Source organism: Acinonyx jubatus, chromosome D4 (genome assembly GCF_027475565.1).
Source record: "Acinonyx jubatus isolate Ajub_Pintada_27869175 chromosome D4, VMU_Ajub_asm_v1.0, whole genome shotgun sequence".
Taxonomy (NCBI): domain Eukaryota; kingdom Metazoa; phylum Chordata; class Mammalia; order Carnivora; family Felidae; genus Acinonyx; species Acinonyx jubatus.
The window spans coordinates 22,830,520-22,849,353 of NC_069391.1; the positions used below are offsets into that span (position 1 = coordinate 22,830,520).

The 18,834-nt window shown below is 39.3% G+C and overlaps 1 protein-coding gene and 1 long non-coding RNA gene across 4 annotated transcripts in view; one reads left to right on the top strand and one right to left on the bottom strand.

Annotated features, from left to right (window-relative positions):
- Positions 1-331: 331 nt before the first annotated feature.
- MUSK (muscle associated receptor tyrosine kinase) overlaps positions 332-18,834 on the bottom strand; it is a 92,960-nt gene continuing 74,457 nt past the window's right edge. For both annotated transcript variants that reach the window (XM_027034814.2, XM_053204810.1), the window contains 6 exons: positions 17,284-17,547; positions 13,944-14,119; positions 7,308-7,509; positions 6,623-6,814; positions 4,768-4,916; positions 332-3,627 (listed from right to left, as the gene is read on the bottom strand). In XM_027034814.2, the coding sequence (XP_026890615.2) occupies positions 2,945-3,627; positions 4,768-4,916; positions 6,623-6,814; positions 7,308-7,509; positions 13,944-14,119; positions 17,284-17,547 (1,666 nt within the window). In that variant the 3' untranslated portion in view covers positions 332-2,944. The remainder of the gene's footprint in view (positions 3,628-4,767; positions 4,917-6,622; positions 6,815-7,307; positions 7,510-13,943; positions 14,120-17,283; positions 17,548-18,834) is intronic.
- LOC113592840 (uncharacterized) overlaps positions 3,271-18,834 on the top strand; it is a 141,752-nt gene continuing 126,188 nt past the window's right edge. For both annotated transcript variants that reach the window (XR_008291040.1, XR_003412797.2), the window contains exons 1-2: positions 3,271-3,409; positions 7,344-7,511. This is a non-coding gene — a long non-coding RNA (uncharacterized LOC113592840). The remainder of the gene's footprint in view (positions 3,410-7,343; positions 7,512-18,834) is intronic.

Below are 18,834 nucleotides of genomic sequence, written 5' to 3' on the forward strand. Positions count from 1 at the left end.
GTCATAAACCAGGCTCTGTTGCTCTATGTGTTTGGGTCAGTTACATAATCTCGCTTTGCCTGTGTACTCACATAAAAATGGGCATAATGATAGTACGGACATCACAGGGATAGTGTGCTATTAAAGTTACTACACTTAGAGACCTTTGAATATACACAGTAAGCATTCATTAAGCACTAGCTGATGTATTTTTATTACTACCATTATTATAATGGGATTTTTGCTGATTTTTCAGTTACTGCAAGTATTTAAGAAAATCGCATGGTTTCCCTAATACTTGCTTGCTTAGTAACTCACTCATTCTCTCACTGTATTTCCCTATATCTCTGCGCTTTGTTTGCTTTGGGATCTTGAATACCAGAGCCCCAAAAAACACACAGAGAATCCATGAGGCTGTAGAGGCCGCGAAGAAGAGTCAGGAAAGTTAAGGGCAGTTATTCAGCGGCAGGGAGGGAAACAGAGAATAGCTCGAAGTGGTGAACAACAGAACCAGAGCTTGGACACCCGGTTCTGAGACGGGATGCCTGCAGCACGAGCCGTACGCTGGGTACTCGGAGTTCCTGTCCTGACTCTGATTTTCTTTGGGGTAGCTTTTCTGATTGGCTTGGCTTCCATGTCTTTCTTTTACAATGAAACTTTCTCAGGGGCGCCTGGGTGGCTCCGGCGGTTAAGTGTCGGACGTGGGCCCAGGTCATGATCTCATGGCTCGTGACTTCGAGCCCCGCCATGGGCTCTGTGCTGGCAGCTCGGGGCCTGGAGCCTGCTTTGGATTCTGTGTCTCCCTCTCTCTCTGCCCCTCCTCTGCTCAGGCTCTCTGCCTTTCTCTCAAAAATAAATGAAAAAATTATATAATAAAACTTTCTCAGCTGAGGAAATGTGAGGACTTCTTTGAAGCTTGCACAACATATATGACACGCATGTGTGAACCATTTAAAGTATGCCATGGATATCCACACAAAAGATCCACACTGGATGCTGGGCCTCTCCAGCTTTTCTGCTTTGTTGGCCGCTTGGCCTTTTGTTATGGACTCGGGCTGCAACCTTATTCTTCAGCTAGCCCTTTGGATGACTGTCTCAATTTTGGACTTACAATCATGACTTTTATCTAAAGCACCTCTCTAGGTCTCAGTCCTGAGCTCTGACTTCTCTGTTATATGAATCAGAATTGTGAATAAGCATGTCCTCACGCTGTCATAGCAATGGAATCTGCTTGGGCCTGAAATGGAAGGAAGGTTGTGATAGAATCTATAATAGTCAGATGGGCTGGAAGGAAAGGTACATGAGCAGGAAGGAGGGTTTTAAAAAGTAAAATTGATAGAATATCAGGGAGGAAGGAGTGGGTAAAATCCAGGGTAATTTCTGATGCTTTTGTCTAGATTACATGGAGGAACTATGAACAAGAAATGGCAGGTTTCTGCAGCAAAGACAACAAGCTGTTGCATGAAAGAAAATTTGATTTCAGTTGGATTCTTCCAGCAGACAGCTGAAAATTTCCTTTTAAAAATTCATTTCCCTAACTACCAATTAGTTTGAATTAAAGTAAGTTGGTCTACAGTAGATTATAATTTTCTCTTCCCTGTTTATTTGCTTTCCAGGAGTATTTGGGTTCACATCATTTCAGAAATGAATTCATTTTATTCATGTTGACCTTAGAAAAACATATATCATGGGGGGGGGTCCTCTCAAAAATCTGTGCATCAGGGATCTGAATTCGAGAGGGTTTTTATTTCTTAAACAATCATAAAATGTAATAAGACAGGGTTAATAGTCCTACAAAAAAGTTGGTAACCAACACTATATTAATGCTATTGCCTGTGGAATTGTTTTCTAGAAGGAAAAAAATATCAAAGTGCACAAAAACATCAAGTTTGAAATAACTTAGAGCCATAAGACCATCTTGAGAAATCTCCTAAACTATAGTTTAGGAGATTTAATAGACTGTGGCAATACATTAGTGGATGACAAATTTGAAATGTGTAGCTTCAGAAGCAAGTACAGAAGAAAATAGTATTACTTTGCAAAAGTTATATACACATTAGTCTACGGTGTCAGTTTAAAAGTTATTATTTCTGCCTGGGTATTCATTGTATATATGAGATGAAAAGAAAAAAAATAAATAACCAAAACAGGACATAAAGCCCTGCAAAGTGAAAGAAATAAAATGAAAGCAAAGATACAGAGAAAATTTTCAAAGAAAAAGATAAATACAAAAACGTATTTCAGAAAAACTGTAGGAATAAAATAAGCAGATGAAATTTAGGACAAGTGCCCACAAAGGAAAAACTTCCAAAGGAGAAGAAGCATAAAGACAGAAAAGGAAATTAAAAATCACAGTGGGGATATGGCCTTACCGATTTATCATTTTATTCCTTAGAAGCCCTCTATCAGTAAAGTATAACCACAACTCTGGAGAACACAGACAAATATAAAATTATGCACAAATGCAAGAAAGAAATTCAATTAAAAAAACAAAACAAAAACAACTAGCACCCGTCATCTTTGGGTGGGAGACAAAGAATGGTTTTTTCTTCCTAGTGTTCTGTATTTTACCTAAGTGTCTTACAGAAAGATATACTACTTTCATATGGACAGGAGTAAACTCTATTGAAAATGAAGCTCTGTATCACATTTCATATTAAAATTTAATCCAGCAGAGTCTTACTCTGCTGCCAGGCGAGTCAGGAACTGAAGAGGATGCTCTGCTTCCCTGTAAACCATGTCCTAGTCAGCCTTTCCAAGTTGGAGTGGTCTACGGGACGAGCTCTGCACTTTGCTCTTGGTGAGAAACTGACCTCCCCGCTACTCGCGCGTGGTGTTAGCCGCCCCGGTACTCGCGCATATCCGTCCGCCGTGCTGTCGTCCAGGTAGGAGAAGCGGCTCGGATTCCTGCAGCTCCCAGAGTCTCAGCCAGGCCTGCGGTGCGTCCCCCGTCGCGTCCCCGCGCTCAGACGCCCACTGTCCCCTCCGCTCTCTCGCACATCCGCTGCAGAATTCGGTGAATGCTGGGGAAGCTGGGTCTGTCGGCGGGCAGCTTGCTCCAGCACAGGCGCATCAGGTTGTACAGCTCCAGGGGGCAGTCCTCCGGCCGGGACAGGATGTGGCCGTCGCGCACGTAGTAGATGACCTCCTCGTGGGCCATGCCGTAGTAGGGCTGCAGGCCGTAGGAGAAGATCTCCCACAGGACCACGCCGTAGGCCCACACGTCCGACTCGGTGGTGTAGCGGTTGTAGAAGATGGACTCGGGGGGCATCCAGCGGATGGGGATGGCGTCGTTCTCGTTAGCTTTGTAGTAGTCCGCCGAGTAGATGTTCCTGGAGAGGCCGAAGTCGGCGATTTTCACCACCATGTTCTCGCCCACCAGGCAGTTCCTGGTGGCCAGGTCCCGGTGCACGAACTTGCGCTCCGAGAGGTAAGCCATGCCGGCGGCCACCTGCCTGGCGATGCACAGCTGCTCCGCGCAGGAGAGCGGTGGCGGGGCCGGGCTGGCGGCCTGGGCCCTCCCGGACAGGTCGCTGTGACTGAGGCTGCACACGGGGTGCGGGGACATGCTGCGGAGGAACTCGTTGAGGTCGCCGTAGGCCATGTATTCAAAGAGCAGGCACATGGGCTTCCCGACGGCGCACACGCCTGCAACCGAAATCACGGCCCTCGTTAGGGTGGGTGTCTCAAGTGACACGGGGGAAAGAGCGCTCCCAAAGCACTTGGTGGCCACATTAGAAAATAGGGGCCCCGGTATTCTGTGGACAGCATCGCACTCGAACCCTGACCCCATTTGTTTGGGTGTCAACGTCTGCCTATTTACCTTTTAAGATTCAGCTTATCCATCACTCCTAAGTGCCTCCACTGCAGACACTGTCTGTTACCAGATTTGCCTTCTATCAGCCTTTAGCGGAGGACCTACCGTCCCGTGACAATCGTCCATTTGTTTGAGGTTTCTCCTCCAACGTTTTAACGCTCTGAAAGCAGAAGTCATGTCTTATTCTTTTTTTAAATCCCACACACCTACCACGTGTGCGGCGCAGCAAGTACTCGGTACTTGTTTGCCGAGCGAGCTTACAAATGGCGCTTGCTTTGAGCATGTAAGCTACTTGCTCTTCCTGCTCTTTCTATGGGGAAGGATGGTGAAGAAGATGAGATTTGGAAAGGATAACACAATCCAAAATCTTAGGTAAAGTGCTCAGTAAAATTTTTCAAAACTTAGCTTTTAGGATGTTCATTCTAGAAAGAAAAAAAATGTTAACGTAAATGGAGTCTCAGGGTTAGTGCCAGGAGGACATTTGCAAAACTTAAAATTCTTGCTGTATTTGAGAGGGAAATAGGACACCTTGAAATATTAGATCATTTGGGTGCAATTTCACATCACTGTAAAAATAGATTATTAGACCTATTATTCTTTTTTTCAGGCAAAAATTAGAAGTCTCTGTTCAAAAAGGAAGAGAAATAATGAATGGTATTATCTTGGCTTATTTATATTGGGCCTGGTTTTTGATTCCAGGGATTTAGCAGTCAGTATATGTATACATTCTAGAGAGAAAGTTAAATGACAACATACTTCTCTGAGTAATTTAAAAAAAAAGCGATGTTTTGAACTGAGGTTATTTAACGTAACGTTCCACTCCTTGGTGCAGAAAATATATGGGAAGGAACAGGGATGGCTCTCTGACAAAGAAGTGAAGGAAAAAAGCACAAATGTAGGGGTAAAGGAGGAAAACTTGGGAAGCTTCTGTTTGGGGGATGCAATGCATTTCTTCATTTCTATGGTCATACCTAAGAGTTTCACAATGTTAGGGTTATCAAATTCTGCCATGAGGGCTGCCTCCCTCTGAAAGTCGGCTTGCATGTCTGCTGAGGCTTCTTCTTTGAGCATCTTCACTGCCACCATTGTGAACGGTTCATAGGGAAGTAAGCCCGGAGCCCTGAGAGATACATTTGTTTAGAAAGAAATCAAAGATCGGGAACACCATCTACCCACATTACTCTACCCACATTCATATACATTCCCTCCACTTTTGCAGCCTTTCCCAGAGCCACAGAATCAGAGTAAGATGCCAACAGTAGATCGTACTTAAAACTCCTTGACTCCAATTAATAAAAATCACTGGGACTATTTTCAACACAGATTAAGTTTGAAAAATACATTATTTGTACATTTCAGGAATTCTAAAGTACACAGATCCAATGAGATTGTCATTACCATCCTAAACCCTTAATGTCTGGCCAGACTCGAAATTCCTGGAAGGCAGGGACCATGGCTTATTCTTTATATCCCTCTAAAGCCTGAAATGGTGCCTTGCATATTTTTGGTTCCCAGTACGTATTTGTGTGAGGTTTTCATTAATTATGTAACCTCCATACCAGGGCTACTATGAGTGGAGTTGAGGTTGTGTCCTGCCCAAGAACACCAGGACAGAATGACAATTAGTGATTAAAACCAAGTCCACATTCTCTGGCCCAGTTGTGTGTCTTGAGCCACATCCATGCATAAAGGGTATTTCCTTCCAGTTCACAGAAAGGCAGTAAATGGGCTAGCATTGACCCCCATATGTACTCCTTCCTTGAGCTCATTATGTTCTGGCATGTTTGCATTATTTTTTCCTTTTTCTATTTTTGCCATTCCATGGATATCTATTTATTTATTTTTAAAATTTTATTTTTTTTTAATTTACATCCAAAGTAGTTAGCATATAGTGCAACAGTGATTTCAGGAGTAAGATTCCTAAATGCCCCTTACCCATTTAGCCCATCCCCCCTCCCACGACCCCTCCAGTAACCCTCTGTTCTCCATATTTAAGAATCTCTTATGTTTTGTCCCCCTCTCTAGTTTTATATTATTTTTGTTTCCCTTCCCTTATGTTCTCTGTTTTGTCTCTTAAAGTCCTCATATGAGTGAGGTCAAGCAAAATTAGTCAGAGAAAGACAAATATCATATGACTCCATGGACAACCATTTAATATCTACACGTATCAGACTCTGAATTCTTCTTTTTTAAATTTTTTTTAGTGCTTATTTATTTTTGAGAGAGAGACAGAATGCAAATGGGGGACAGGCAGAAGGAGAGGGAGATGCAGAATCTGAAGCAGGCTCCAGGCTCTGAGCTGTCAGCACAGAGCCTGATGCGGGGCTAGAACTCAAGAACCATAAGATCTTGACCTGAGCTGAAGTCAGACGTTTAACTGACTGAGCCACCCAGGTGCCTCAAGAGTCTGAATTCTTAAATGGAAACACTAGTTCAAAGTAAATTTTAGATGAAGTGAAGAATATAGCAATAGAAAATGGAAGAGAAGTAAATTTTAGAATTATTTACTAAAAACAAGGCAAGAAATTATGATTAAAATGTGTGATAAAATTATTTCTGAAAAGGAAATATAACTAAACTTTGCTAATTGCTTATAATTTGAATACAGCATAAATGAAGGTTCTCTCCTTCTGCCCAGCCCTATTTTCCAGCATAGAGAAAAAATTATTAAGATTCAGAGTATAAGTACTCCATGAGATCAGGTTAATGATGTGAAGAATTACTTGATAATAGGTATCATACATTCAGCGTAGGCATCAAAGGAGCGGTCTCATAGCCTTTCAGGTACAAATTCGGTGGAAAGATTTTTCACATGGGTAACTTTACCTTGCTTGAAAGACCCTTCCAAATGCTCCTTCGCCAATATCTCTCACATATTCAATGTTATTCCTTGGGTACTCCAGGCTCAGCAGTTTGGGATTCAGCAGGAGTGGCATCCTCTGGTACATGGGGTTGGGATGAAGTCTGTCTAGTAAGAGCTCAGAGGGAAGAGTAGTGAGGGTTACCGCCGCTGACTCTCTGCAGGTAAGACAGGCAAGATTGATAATGAGCTCAGGGTCAGGTGAGATCTTTGTACTCAGGCTCGGGTTTTAAAGAGAGAGGATGCTAGGAGGAAACAAAACAAATTATACTAAGGCAACTGAAGATCCTTCAGTTTTAGAGCAAGAAATATTTCGTTTGGTCTGGAGTCAAAAAGCACATTTTCGCGGGAATTTTGTCACTATCCAGTTGGCATAGCAATGGGGCTGAGCTGGAGTAGCCATATTCTTCCAAATTATTGTTTAGATTCTCTCTACTGTGAAAAGTTAACATTAGGACATGTGATCCTTTGCAAAAAGGTATTGATATTTTTAAAGATCATGGTGGGGTGCTTGATCTTAAAGCAAGGCATTAGACGTCCGAAAGAGACTGGCCGTGTTGTATAGATCCCTCTTCCCATCCCCAATTCCCATGTTAAGTTTATAGGTTTTAATATATTACTACATGTGATTAGCTTCAATTAGAATCTCACCTTTTCTTATTTTTCCATTGTTTTCGTCTCCGGCAGCAATAAAGAGTAGTTACAGTAAGAAGCACAAATATTGCAAAGCTGGACATGATGGAGATTATTACAGTCATGGAGTATGTAGGTGAGACGGACAAGGAGGAAGAAGAAGAGGAAGGCAGATTTGGAATGTCCACACTTGGCTTTGAGGACGTCATTGGTGGGAATGCTGTAAGTGAACAATAATTTTTTTCATTCATTCTTAAACTTTTAAGAAGCAATGTTTGTAGTCAAGGAATCTTCGCTAAAGTCAAGCAAGTTTAGTAAGCCAAATTTAATTTTAAGAATATGTTTTTATGGATCAGGTCGTCCCTGGTTATATATTTCTAAAGTCCAAGTGTAATAATCCAGAGGTGCAAGTAAATCCAACTTGTAGAATCACAGAATTTTAAAGATGAGACCCAGAGAAAGGAGCTGTTTTTTTCCAAGACAAATGCAGATCCTGGGTTAGTGCTGTTCACACTGCATCATGTTTTTTATGACCTGACAACAGTTATGGAAATTGTTAGGTTATTAAATAAAATAATTTCATGAAATTATATTTGAGGACAGGACTGTCTAAAGTTGAGCTTTTATACACATTTACTGTTGATTTACAAACAAAACAAAAATAATAGGAGATGAAGAGTGGAAATATTAGACACAAATGAGAATTTAGTTCATCTAAAAATTGAACTGTCAAACTCCGATTAAAAAGGTCAGTGCAGAGGCGTCTGGGTGGTTCCATCGGTTAAGCATCTGACTTCGGCTCAGGTCATGATCTCACGGCCCGTGAGTTCGAGCCCCGTGTCGGGCTCTGTGCTGACAGCTCAGGGCTGAAGCCTGCTTCAGATTCTGTGTCTCCCTCTCTCTCTGCCCCTCCCCTGCTCACACACTCTTGCTCTCAAAAGTAAAATATTTAAAATTTTTTTAAAAAAGTCAATGCAGTATGAAAAGGTAAAATCTGCATTTCCCTGGAAACTGACAGATGCCATGTTCATATCACTCTGTAGAGTACAAAGTCCACTGTGTATCTGTGAAAACAACTTTATTAATTTATATTCTTTTAATTGACTGGTAAAGACAAAAACACAGATACAGGGTATTTTAATAATATTGACAAGAATGTTCTAATAGCAAACAATATCCTTTGTACCCTACACAGAAAGTAGCCACAGTGACAGATTAGAAAATAGTTTGCTGATAGAGGATGTGAGCTTTGGCCAAAGCCGTCCTCAATGGTAAACTCAGTGTTGTCTCTTTCCATTAGATAAAAAGGATGAAAGTGAATGAACTAGACGTTTAACTCAAGACTTTGGAAAAGAAACAAAAACTACAGAAAACAAAAATAGATGATAAAGTAACAGCCAGGTACAAGCAGTAATTAATAAGTTAGAATACACATACCACAAATGCTAGAATTTAAAAATAGGTCAAGGTTTGGTCTTATCTTTATTAAAGTAGTCTGGTAAGTAGGATTTTAATTTTTAAAAGATAAAAGCATAAACATGAAATTAGGAACGGTAAAGGAGTTATGATAGTAGAATGTAATTATGCAATAACATTTTTTAAATCTTTAGAAAAATGATAGGACCACATTGCCAAATTGGAAAAATCAGAAAATCTGAAGATAGTCATAACCAGGACATTTAAAAGTCTTTATAGAATTACAGAGACATTCTTTTGGTCTCAGAAGAAATAAAATTCCCAGATTTTAGAAAATGTTACAGTAAGAGAAAAATCTATGAAATTATTTTAGAAAGTTATTATAATACTAATATCACACCCTGGCAACATTAGCACCAAAGAAAAGTGCGTTCCTAGATTAAGGAACATAGATTTAAACAATCCTAAACGAAATGTTAGAAAGTGGCTGCAATATAGCAAAAGAATTATATGTTTGATATACATACATATATTAATATAACACATCACAAAATCAAAAGAAAACTTTTATTGCAGCAGACGCCTAAAGAGTTTGAAATAGGACACTTGCAAAAGCAGAGATTACAAGGGGTGTCCATGTAGGACTTCTTAGTGTAGCAGTGGACACAGTTATTACGGCCTGAGCACTGGTAGCTGGCAAATGGTTTTAAAGCCCATGGAGAGCAAGTTTGGTCCCTTCTGTGATAGGAAGAACATCAGCACAGGACTGGAACTGGAGTAACAGCACAGCAGTGCATTTCGGAGCAATGACAGCATTTCTTATCAGGTGTCACAACAACAGTGGACTTAGCCTTCCCGGGTTCCTTTATGATTGGCTTGAAAGCCGATCTGACTTTCTTTGGACTGAGTCATATGAAGGTTTTTTAAAAAATCAATCCAAGATGGGTGCGGAGGGGAAAGCTAGACTTCCTGCTAATAATAAAGTAGGAGTAATCATTGAAAGGCAGAAAGAGGTGACTATTTTTGTATCTGGATTTTATAGGGCAGTTCATACTTATTTAACATGGAAAGGAATGCAATGTAATTTGTAAAATTGGTAGTATAATCTCATTAGTAAATATAAGGATAATTTTTTTTTATCAAAAATATCACACATATTGGGGAGCCTGGGTGGCTCAGTGGGCTAGGCGCCTGACTTCAGCTCAGGTCATGATCTCGCGGTTTGTGGTTTTGAGCCCCACATCAGGCTCTGTGCTGACAGCTCAGAGCCTGGAGCCTGTTTTGGATTCTGTGTGTGTGTCTCTCTCTCTGCCCCTCCCCTGTTCTCACTCTGTCTCCGTCTCTTTCTCTTTCTAAAAAAAAAAAAAAAAAAAAAAAATCACACATATTAAGAGAGTGATCCATGAGGACTTAGTAAGATTTATTTTCAAAATGCAAAAATTGGCATTGTTTGAACAATAATTTTGCTTTATGGATTTAATTATATCTTCCTTTCTGGCTAGTTTTGTTATTCCTTGTTTATTGCCTCTGATCTGTTTGCTGTGGCCTTCCCTAGAGGGACATCGATTATCTCTTTGAATCTAAATTATCATTCCAGATCTCCAGCATCTTTTTATCTTTGTCTTCTGTCATCAATTTTACCTCCACCCTTTTCCTTTGAACATCAGGGGAGTTTTTATTCACTCATTCATCCATACATTAAGGTAGTCATTAAGTTAGTATTGACATTGGGTCTCAAGAGTACTATGGTGGACACGACAAGTCTTTGTGTTAAGGTATTTAGCTAGGAAATAATTTGTCAACCGATAATTCTAATAAAATGTAATTATAATAAAATGTTGTAAGACTGATAAGCTTGTGAACGGCCTGGGACAGCTCAATTCTAGGTCTAGGCAAACTAGGGAGGTTTTCTGGAGTAAGTGTTTAAGTTGAATAAAAAGGGAACAAGCAGTCGAAGGTATGTGTGTGTGGGTGGAGTGGGGGGGGGGCAGGGGGCAAGTAGGGAGGTAGTATTCCACAAAGAAGGAGTGGCATGTATCAGGGTCCAAACCAAGGAGTCGGCATGCTTCCCTAAAAATGCATCTGAAAGTTTCATTGTTGAGTTGGGGGAGTGTGTCTAGGTAAGGCTGTAGATACCAGGTCTGGGTCATAAAAGGCCTTGCATGCCCAAGTACATAATTTGGACTTGGCCCTGCAGTAAATGGAGAGAATCATCAGAGGGTTTTAAACAGTGGAGTAGCGTGATCAGCCTTTTGCTTTAGAAATATCACCTGCCTGCAGCCTGACCTCCATGGCCGATTTCAAGCTACCAAGACAAAGAAGGTCCTGAATGCAGAGTTGGAAAGAGATGTTCCGTGATGCCCCATTACATAGGATTTCCACTATGCGGATAACAAGGATAAAGAGAAAATCCTCGAAGTTGCTTTCAAAACAGAAACACATTGCTTATAGGAAAAAGTAAGCAGACTCATACCAGACGACCAGTCATTTCCAAACCTAGAAGCTGGAAAAGAGTGAAATCACATCTACAGATTCCTGAGAGAAAAAGAAATGTCACTCAAGGCTATGTCCAGCTCATTTAACTTTTAACTATGCAGGTGAAAGCAAGCTAATCTGAACATTGCAAGGAAACAGAGACTCTGTCACCCACAAAGCCATCTGAGGAAACACACGAAGTATGTGCAGCCTTGTGGAACTCAGGAATAGTGAGATGTCTGCTCAGCAGACAAAGTAAATAGTACAAAGACATCGCCAGCTCAAAAAGATATTTCACTTCAGCAAAAGAAGTTATACAAATGAAAACTACTGAAATCTTACTGTGCGTGTTCAAGCAAAAAAAAAAAAATCTTCTGTCACCCTTCTAAGTGAACTGGCAATACCCTTTATAGAGTTTACTCAGAAATCAAGAAACTTCAAGAAATATTTGAGGGCTTTATGCATTCCGTAAAATATGGACACTCGACTGAATAAGGATGACTTCTTTGCTTAGCTAGCAACCTGCCTGAGAAGCTCAAGCCGGTTTCTTCAGTAATAATTGCATTTAACCAGGGAGCATACTTTTAGACAATTCTCCATGACATGGTCAGGTGAAATGATCCATTTATGACATTTGGAGTTCATTTTCTGACATGTACCAAAGATTTCATAAAAATAGGTTGAGTAGGAAATTGGTTTATTGTTAGCTAGTTGTAGCTAACAATTTTTATAATCAGTATACAAGGCAGAAACATGGATGCTTTCTCTGTGTGTCCCTGTCTGATCTAGGACTGAAGGTCGGCACCTTCCACATGGTAAACCCCCAGTGAGTGCTTGAATGGATGAATGAGTAAACAAAGGGTAACAAAGACCACCGTTGCCAATTAAAAGTCCAGTCAAAGTAGGCTTTAGCTACTTATATGACAAAGGATTGAAGCATTTCTTTTTCATTCCTTCAATTTGGAAATAACAATTTGACAGGCTTGCAGAATAATAATTTATAGGGTTTCCATACCTCTTTTGTTTATTAATGCTGAGTGATTCAAGTGGGACCAGTAGCATTCTTTCTTTTTATACTTTTAAGTCTTAGTTCTTGAAGGAAGCTGGTAAAATCAAGGCCTGGCACTTTGCCAGGTGCAGAGGCAATTAGGCCCAGAGTATACCTCATAGGAAATGAGTATGATTGAAGCCCTAGAAAGCTCAAATCACAGGAAGTTAATTGAAATGAAAAACTCTTCCAATTTCATTCTGAAGATTTCTGCATTCTGGTAGGGTTAAAGCATCACCTGATTCAACTTCGTGTCTAGGCCTCTCTTTGCAAGCAACCATCTTGAGTTCCTTCCTAGGGATTTGGAGGCATCCACTTTTAAAACCATTTGATTTGGGGGCTCCTGGGTGACTCAGTTAAGTGTCCGACTTCGGCTCAGGTAATGATCTCACAGTTCATGGGTTCAAGCCCCGCATCAGGCTCTATGCTGACAGTTTAGAGCCTGGAGCCTGCCTCCGAGTCTGTGTCTCCCTCTCTCTCTCTCTCTGCCTGTGCTCTGTCTCTCTCTCTGAAAAATAATTAAACATTACAAAAAAACCCAAACATTTGATTTGACCCTGTAAACTTCATACTGGAAATCAGATGTCTTAAAAAACATATCTTCCAAAGGAAAGATCTCTTGTCACAAATGAAGATCATGAATTGGCTCAATGAAGAAATAAATACTTGTTTTCATCTGTAAATAATTAGATGGTATAAAAATCAAGAATGCAAAATCAGAAGGTGGCATTTTCAGTTGCTTATTTTGTGGCCATTGAAAGGATAAAGCAAGTTATAACCTTGGGGTAGGGGATCTCATTTGTATCATTCACTAAATATGCTGCTCTTCATGGCCTGATTAGAAGCTGTAAGCTGAGATCTCTGATGATCTTCCTTCATGTTTTACCCCAGTAAGCAGAGGAAAACAGCCTTTGAGAAGGGACGTACATCCTGTTCTGGACATCATGTAGTAGGAGTGTAAATACGCATGCACGAATCCAATTACATACACATAAGGGTTCAAGGGCACAAACAAAATTACTTACTTGTTAAGTTTTCTTTTTTATAATCTGAGGGGGAAAGGATAAAAATTTGTTTTAAATGAGCATCCAGATATCTCACATATTCTGTGAGAGAGTGCTAAGAAATGCAAGTTCTCTTTCAGCTTTTCAGCATACAACTGGTCAACATGCTTTGCATTCGAATGAGAAAGGATTGTGTCATTGAAATTAAACCAGCTGTTAGGGCTAACAACATAGCTCTTTACAAACGAAGTTCATTAAACAACATGCAGCGATTCAGCTTTGTTTTGTGAGATCAGCACTTTCAACCATGTGGCTTATTTTTGCATGCTTAGAAATCTGCTTCGTTGGCTAAGAAGGGGGACTTTATTCTTTTATTCCACTCATCTGACATAATATGAGGTTTCTTAGCCATTCTCTGCACATTCCAAAAACTGTTACAAGCTTTCATAAGATCCCCTTATGAAATAAGATCTTAAGCAGCAGTTAAAAGTGCTCTTTAATTTCTTTTTGAACCAAATGGAGTAAACTCTTATGCTGACCTGTGCAATTAGGGTGGACAGTAGGATTCTGTGATTAGGTCTCTAAAAAGGGCAGAACTCAAAAAATAAGTTAGAAATGCTTAGAAATATTAGGAGATTTAAGCTCACAACTTAGTTTCTTCAAAATAGTAAATTTGTCGTAACCTCTAAAGTATTGAGAGAACTCTGTTACCTAAATATGGCAGTCTGGTGCAGGCTGTGGGGTCCCAGTGCATGCTGGGGAGTTTGGTGCATTCTGGCACGGGGAGCAGGTGCATCCCAGATCTGTAGAGTCCTCTGTGAGTCTTCTCTTCCATTGCCAGCCATTCTTTTGCACAGAAGAGCTCCTTTACTGCCAGGCAGTATTCTCTAAAATATTTTAGGGAGAACAAAACTTGATGAGTCATAGCATGTTAAAGCCAAATTTGTGGCAGAGCCTAGATTCTGTATTTTCAAAAATATCATCACAGTACATTGTCTGCTCTTGCAAAAGCATTTTTTAAAGGATCCTTTATTGTAAATAATGTGAGACTTTATGAAATATAGTGTATATCCCTGAGACGAAATGCTGTCTTGTTTGGTTTTCATAGTGTAGCTAACACTACTGAGGGGGAAAAGAATTTTTAAGCTCAAAAGGAATCCCTGATATGCATTCCCTCATATTCATAGTAAAATAATTACAAAGGCACAGAAACAAGGTGCATTGAGTTTAAAAAATACACATAATAAAAGTCATAGGTCATTGTCAATCAGTGTCTAGCCTGAGAGATTCTCCTGTAATCTCAGGGCTAATGGGCAGGGACTGAGGGGCACAGTTGGCCTGTCTGAATGCTTTGCCCATCAGAACAGAAGACATCACCTTCCTGGCAGGTTACAGGAGGGCATATGGGTCCTATCCACCCTGGCCTTGGAGAAGCCACCCCCTACCCCATTTCCGCATTTGCTTCCATCTGAGAAAGTCAGGGTAATGTCTACTTGAATATGAAATGTTATGTTCATTCATGTGTTTTATTGTAAATGAAGAGACTGAAGAAAGACTAGTTATACTAATTATAATTTTGTGCATTAATACTTATTCAAGCTTATCTTATAAAAAATAGGATAAGACTACATAGGAGAAACCTGGTTAACTCCAAAGTAAGACATTTTGGATTAAAAATAAAAGGAAATTAGAGATTATTAAAGAAATTAGAGATAATAGCAATGTTGTTCATTCAATAGCTAAAGGATTCAGCGAGGAAGGAATTTGTGGTTGTGTATGTATGTGTGTGCATATACATATCTGTGTCATAATGGTGTCTTTTTAAAATAGTCATGCCTACACTGCCACTTTTCTGGGCAACCACCTGTCAGTAAGGGCCAACTGAACATGTGTGGAATGAAAGGGCTTTGCAGATGACTGTGATAGGGTACAATAGGAGTCATGAGAACAACAATAGGATTTTGAGTTCTTGATGTGTCCGCAGTGGAAGGGAGAGCAGTGAGGCTTTCAAGCCTCTGAAAACCAGAGGAGAGCCTGAAAAACCAGAGGAGAATTACTTAGCTTGCTTCTGCTTATGCCTTGGCCCCCCCACTCTGGGATCACACAAACACAACTTTCTGCATTCATACAGCACAGTTAAACTGTGCAAAAATCAGTAGGGGGCAGGTGAAAGAAACTCCACAGCCCACATCATGTGCAGGAAGCAAATACCCTGGAAAGCTATTTTTTATTCTAATCGGAAGAACGCATTAGAGAAAGGTTTGTTTGTTTTGTTTTGCTTCCGTTGCCATGTATTAAAGATGACCCCTATAGAAGAGTCTTTTGCAAGGAAAAAAATCAGGATGAAATGGAAAATAAACTGAAAACTAAGTTAACTGAAGAAAATAAAGACCACAAATCAACACCAAAAGTAAAATTGTCATTAAAATCAGTAAAGAAGTGTCACTGTAAGACATTGAGCAAGTAACAGAGGAAAACTTTACAAGTCCAAACTGAATGCAGACAGAATGCATGAACAGTGAAAATGATGTATGAGGAGACAGCTGAGATGGAAGAGCCAGGAAGAAACCCAGAGTTCGGATAATGTTTCCCAATAAGAAAACTAGAGCACAGAAAAAATGGAAAATACTCAAAGATATACTAAAAGAAAACGTTGTTAGGACAAGAAGGAGGTAAACCTGATAATTAAGATACATTATCCATTATTTTTGTATTAATTATAGGAAAGAAAATAATGAAAAAAGAATTACTCCCAGATGAATTTGACAAATATTGTGAATCTCAAAGATTAAAAAAGAATCCTCCTACCATTTGCCAAGAGAAAAATATTCCCTACAAAGGAACAAAATTCAGGATTGCCCTATATGTTCTTCATTACAACACAGCCAAAAAAACAATTAGAGTGCACAAGATTTTGAGGAAAACTGAATGTAACATAAGACCTAAATAAATAGTCAGTGAGAAATACACACACACACACACACACACACACACACACACACGATCACAACATTATGGTGAAAAATGTTTACATGTAATCTTCTAAAAATCATCTACTCTAGCTGAACAAGAGATGAATCGAAATTGAGAACTTAAGAAATTGAAAGATTTTCTATAATATAAATGACAGTGAGGATGAGGGATAAATAACAGAGATCTCTACCAGGTAGTTAGATATATGATGATGCAATCATATGTAAAAGCTAAAAATAGTGGCCTGGTTTTATCAAAACAGAGGTGGTAGTTTTCATGTGTTTTCTTCAAAAGCAAACAATGTCCATTTCTAACATATACCATGGGTTCAACTGATCTTTTAATCCTCTCTCTTTTACAGATGAGGAAACTGGTTAGCCAAGGTCACATGTATCTAGAAAGAAGTACAAATAGTGTTTGAAAATAGTATTCTATTTGGCTCAAAAGCCAGATTGCTTCCTATCTTTTCTCCATAAGAAGTAAATAAAGGCAAAGATAATTCTATCAAATATGGATTTATGAATTTCCATGTTTAAAGAGTATGCGGGTTTTAAAGAAATAACTATTACAACCCCTCCCCCCCCCACCGTGAGAAAGGGTGTTAGTACTTCAGTAAGAGCACTGGGTGAAATGTATTTTAAAATAATATACATATGATATAAAATAATATTCTGAAATGCTCACCAAGATCTCCTATTCATTGGCAAATAATGCTGAAACATTTGAAACGGACATTTTCTCTTCGCTATCTTAGCTTACTCATGAGGTCCATGTTTGTTCAGGTTGTATATATTTATTTCATAGAAAGTAGGGATATTTATGAATATGACAACAATATGAAAAATAGCAAGTATGTGAGAATATTGTACCTTTTATGACATTTTCTAGAAGCTTAGAGTCCTTGTATTATAGGAGGTCATCAGGGAGTTAGATGGTAGGAATTCTGTCCAATTAATTACCTTCTATTTTGGGCAAAAGCCATCTTTTGCCTTTATTGTTGCACATGACAACTTCTTTTGAAAACTCTTCCTGTTTGCAATCAAAATAATTTTCCCATTTCTTTCTTCTTTTATTTTACCTGCAAATGGGTGTAGGAGTAGGTACTGCTCCAGGGTTGCATTCTTGGAAGATGTGGTTACACAGCAAAGCCTCAGCAGCTGGCCGGCAAAACGGGCTCACTGCTTTCAGTTCATTCCAGGCCGTGTGAACCAGTAATTCTTGGGCCTCCTCAGGGTGTGCATAAGAGTTGTTGAAGAAAACAAGAGCGTCTCTAGCCAGGACAGCATTACATACCTCCCCTCTGTACTGGGCGCAGTAGCCTTTGTTATCTTTCTGTAATTTACTGAAAGAAGAAATGAACAACATACCCAATCAAATGGTGTTTCTTAGCCTTCAGTCCATTTTTTTTTTATTTCCACCTCTGCATCACAGAAATAGGAGAAGATTGTACTAGCAAATTGGCTGAAATGTTCTATCTGAATACTGTTTTCATTTCCAGCTGTAATTATATCACCTCCAGCTACTCCAGAGGGTTATTATAAGATTGTATGTGAAAATGGATGTGGACAGCTTTGAGAACTATCAAGGACTGAATAGATTTGAGTGTTTTTATTATTTACACTATAAATAGAACTTAACTACTCTTAGTTAAGCCACCTCATATGCTTCTTACAAATGGAGCTGATTTAAGCGAGTAAAAGACATCTGAAAAACATATTCATTGTGATGATTAACAAATGATTAAGCATAATAATTGTGGTGAGCCAGGTTTTTGAACATAGGTTTATGTGTTATGATTATTAAATACCTGAATTTTGTGGAACACATGCATCTTTGCAACACCTTCTATCCTCAGATCCTCTCACTCAGATGTCTTCCCAGCATTTCATTAAAGAAGAAAAAGAAAGCCACATAGGGAGGAAGAAGCTTGGATATGGCTTTCAAAGGAGCTAAGTAGCATCTTTAGCTTTGCTGTTTTCTCTTCACATGATTTGGGGAGAGTCATCTGATCACCCAGAGCCCCAAGGTTCTAATTTGTTGAGTGATGTAAGGAATTATTTGGAACTCAGATTGTGTGTTAATGGGTAATATATGAAGAAAAAATCTAAATTCTATAGAGCTAGCACAAAAATAAGGTTAAAAGCTTATCTGCTGTAACAACTGAGGAGAATAATAGGCAGAATGGAAAAATACTGCTGGTACTCTCTGCACTCATCCACTGCCCCCTAGCGGAATGCTGGGAATTAAGATAATAACTCCTATACTCCCCCGTCACATATTTATTGAGCACTTATTATATATAGACACTGTGATGGTCTCAACATGTTCTTAGGCTTTCCATCAGATCTATATTGTTAACAATGACAGAAAACTAAGTTGTATTCTCATTTAGATGTGTACAACTGTTGGAACTTCACATTTCATTATCTTTATATAAAGGATTTTAAGAAAATTAAGTTGGAATTTGTGGGAAATTTTTTAAATTGTGAAGAGACCCCATTTGAATTCAAACAATTGATACTTGGATTAGAAACCATCATTGACTAGTGTTTACAGAAAATCTATTAAATGGTATACAGCTCATTCAGGTAAAACAGTGAACTTTCAAGAAATATTATACTTTGAAATA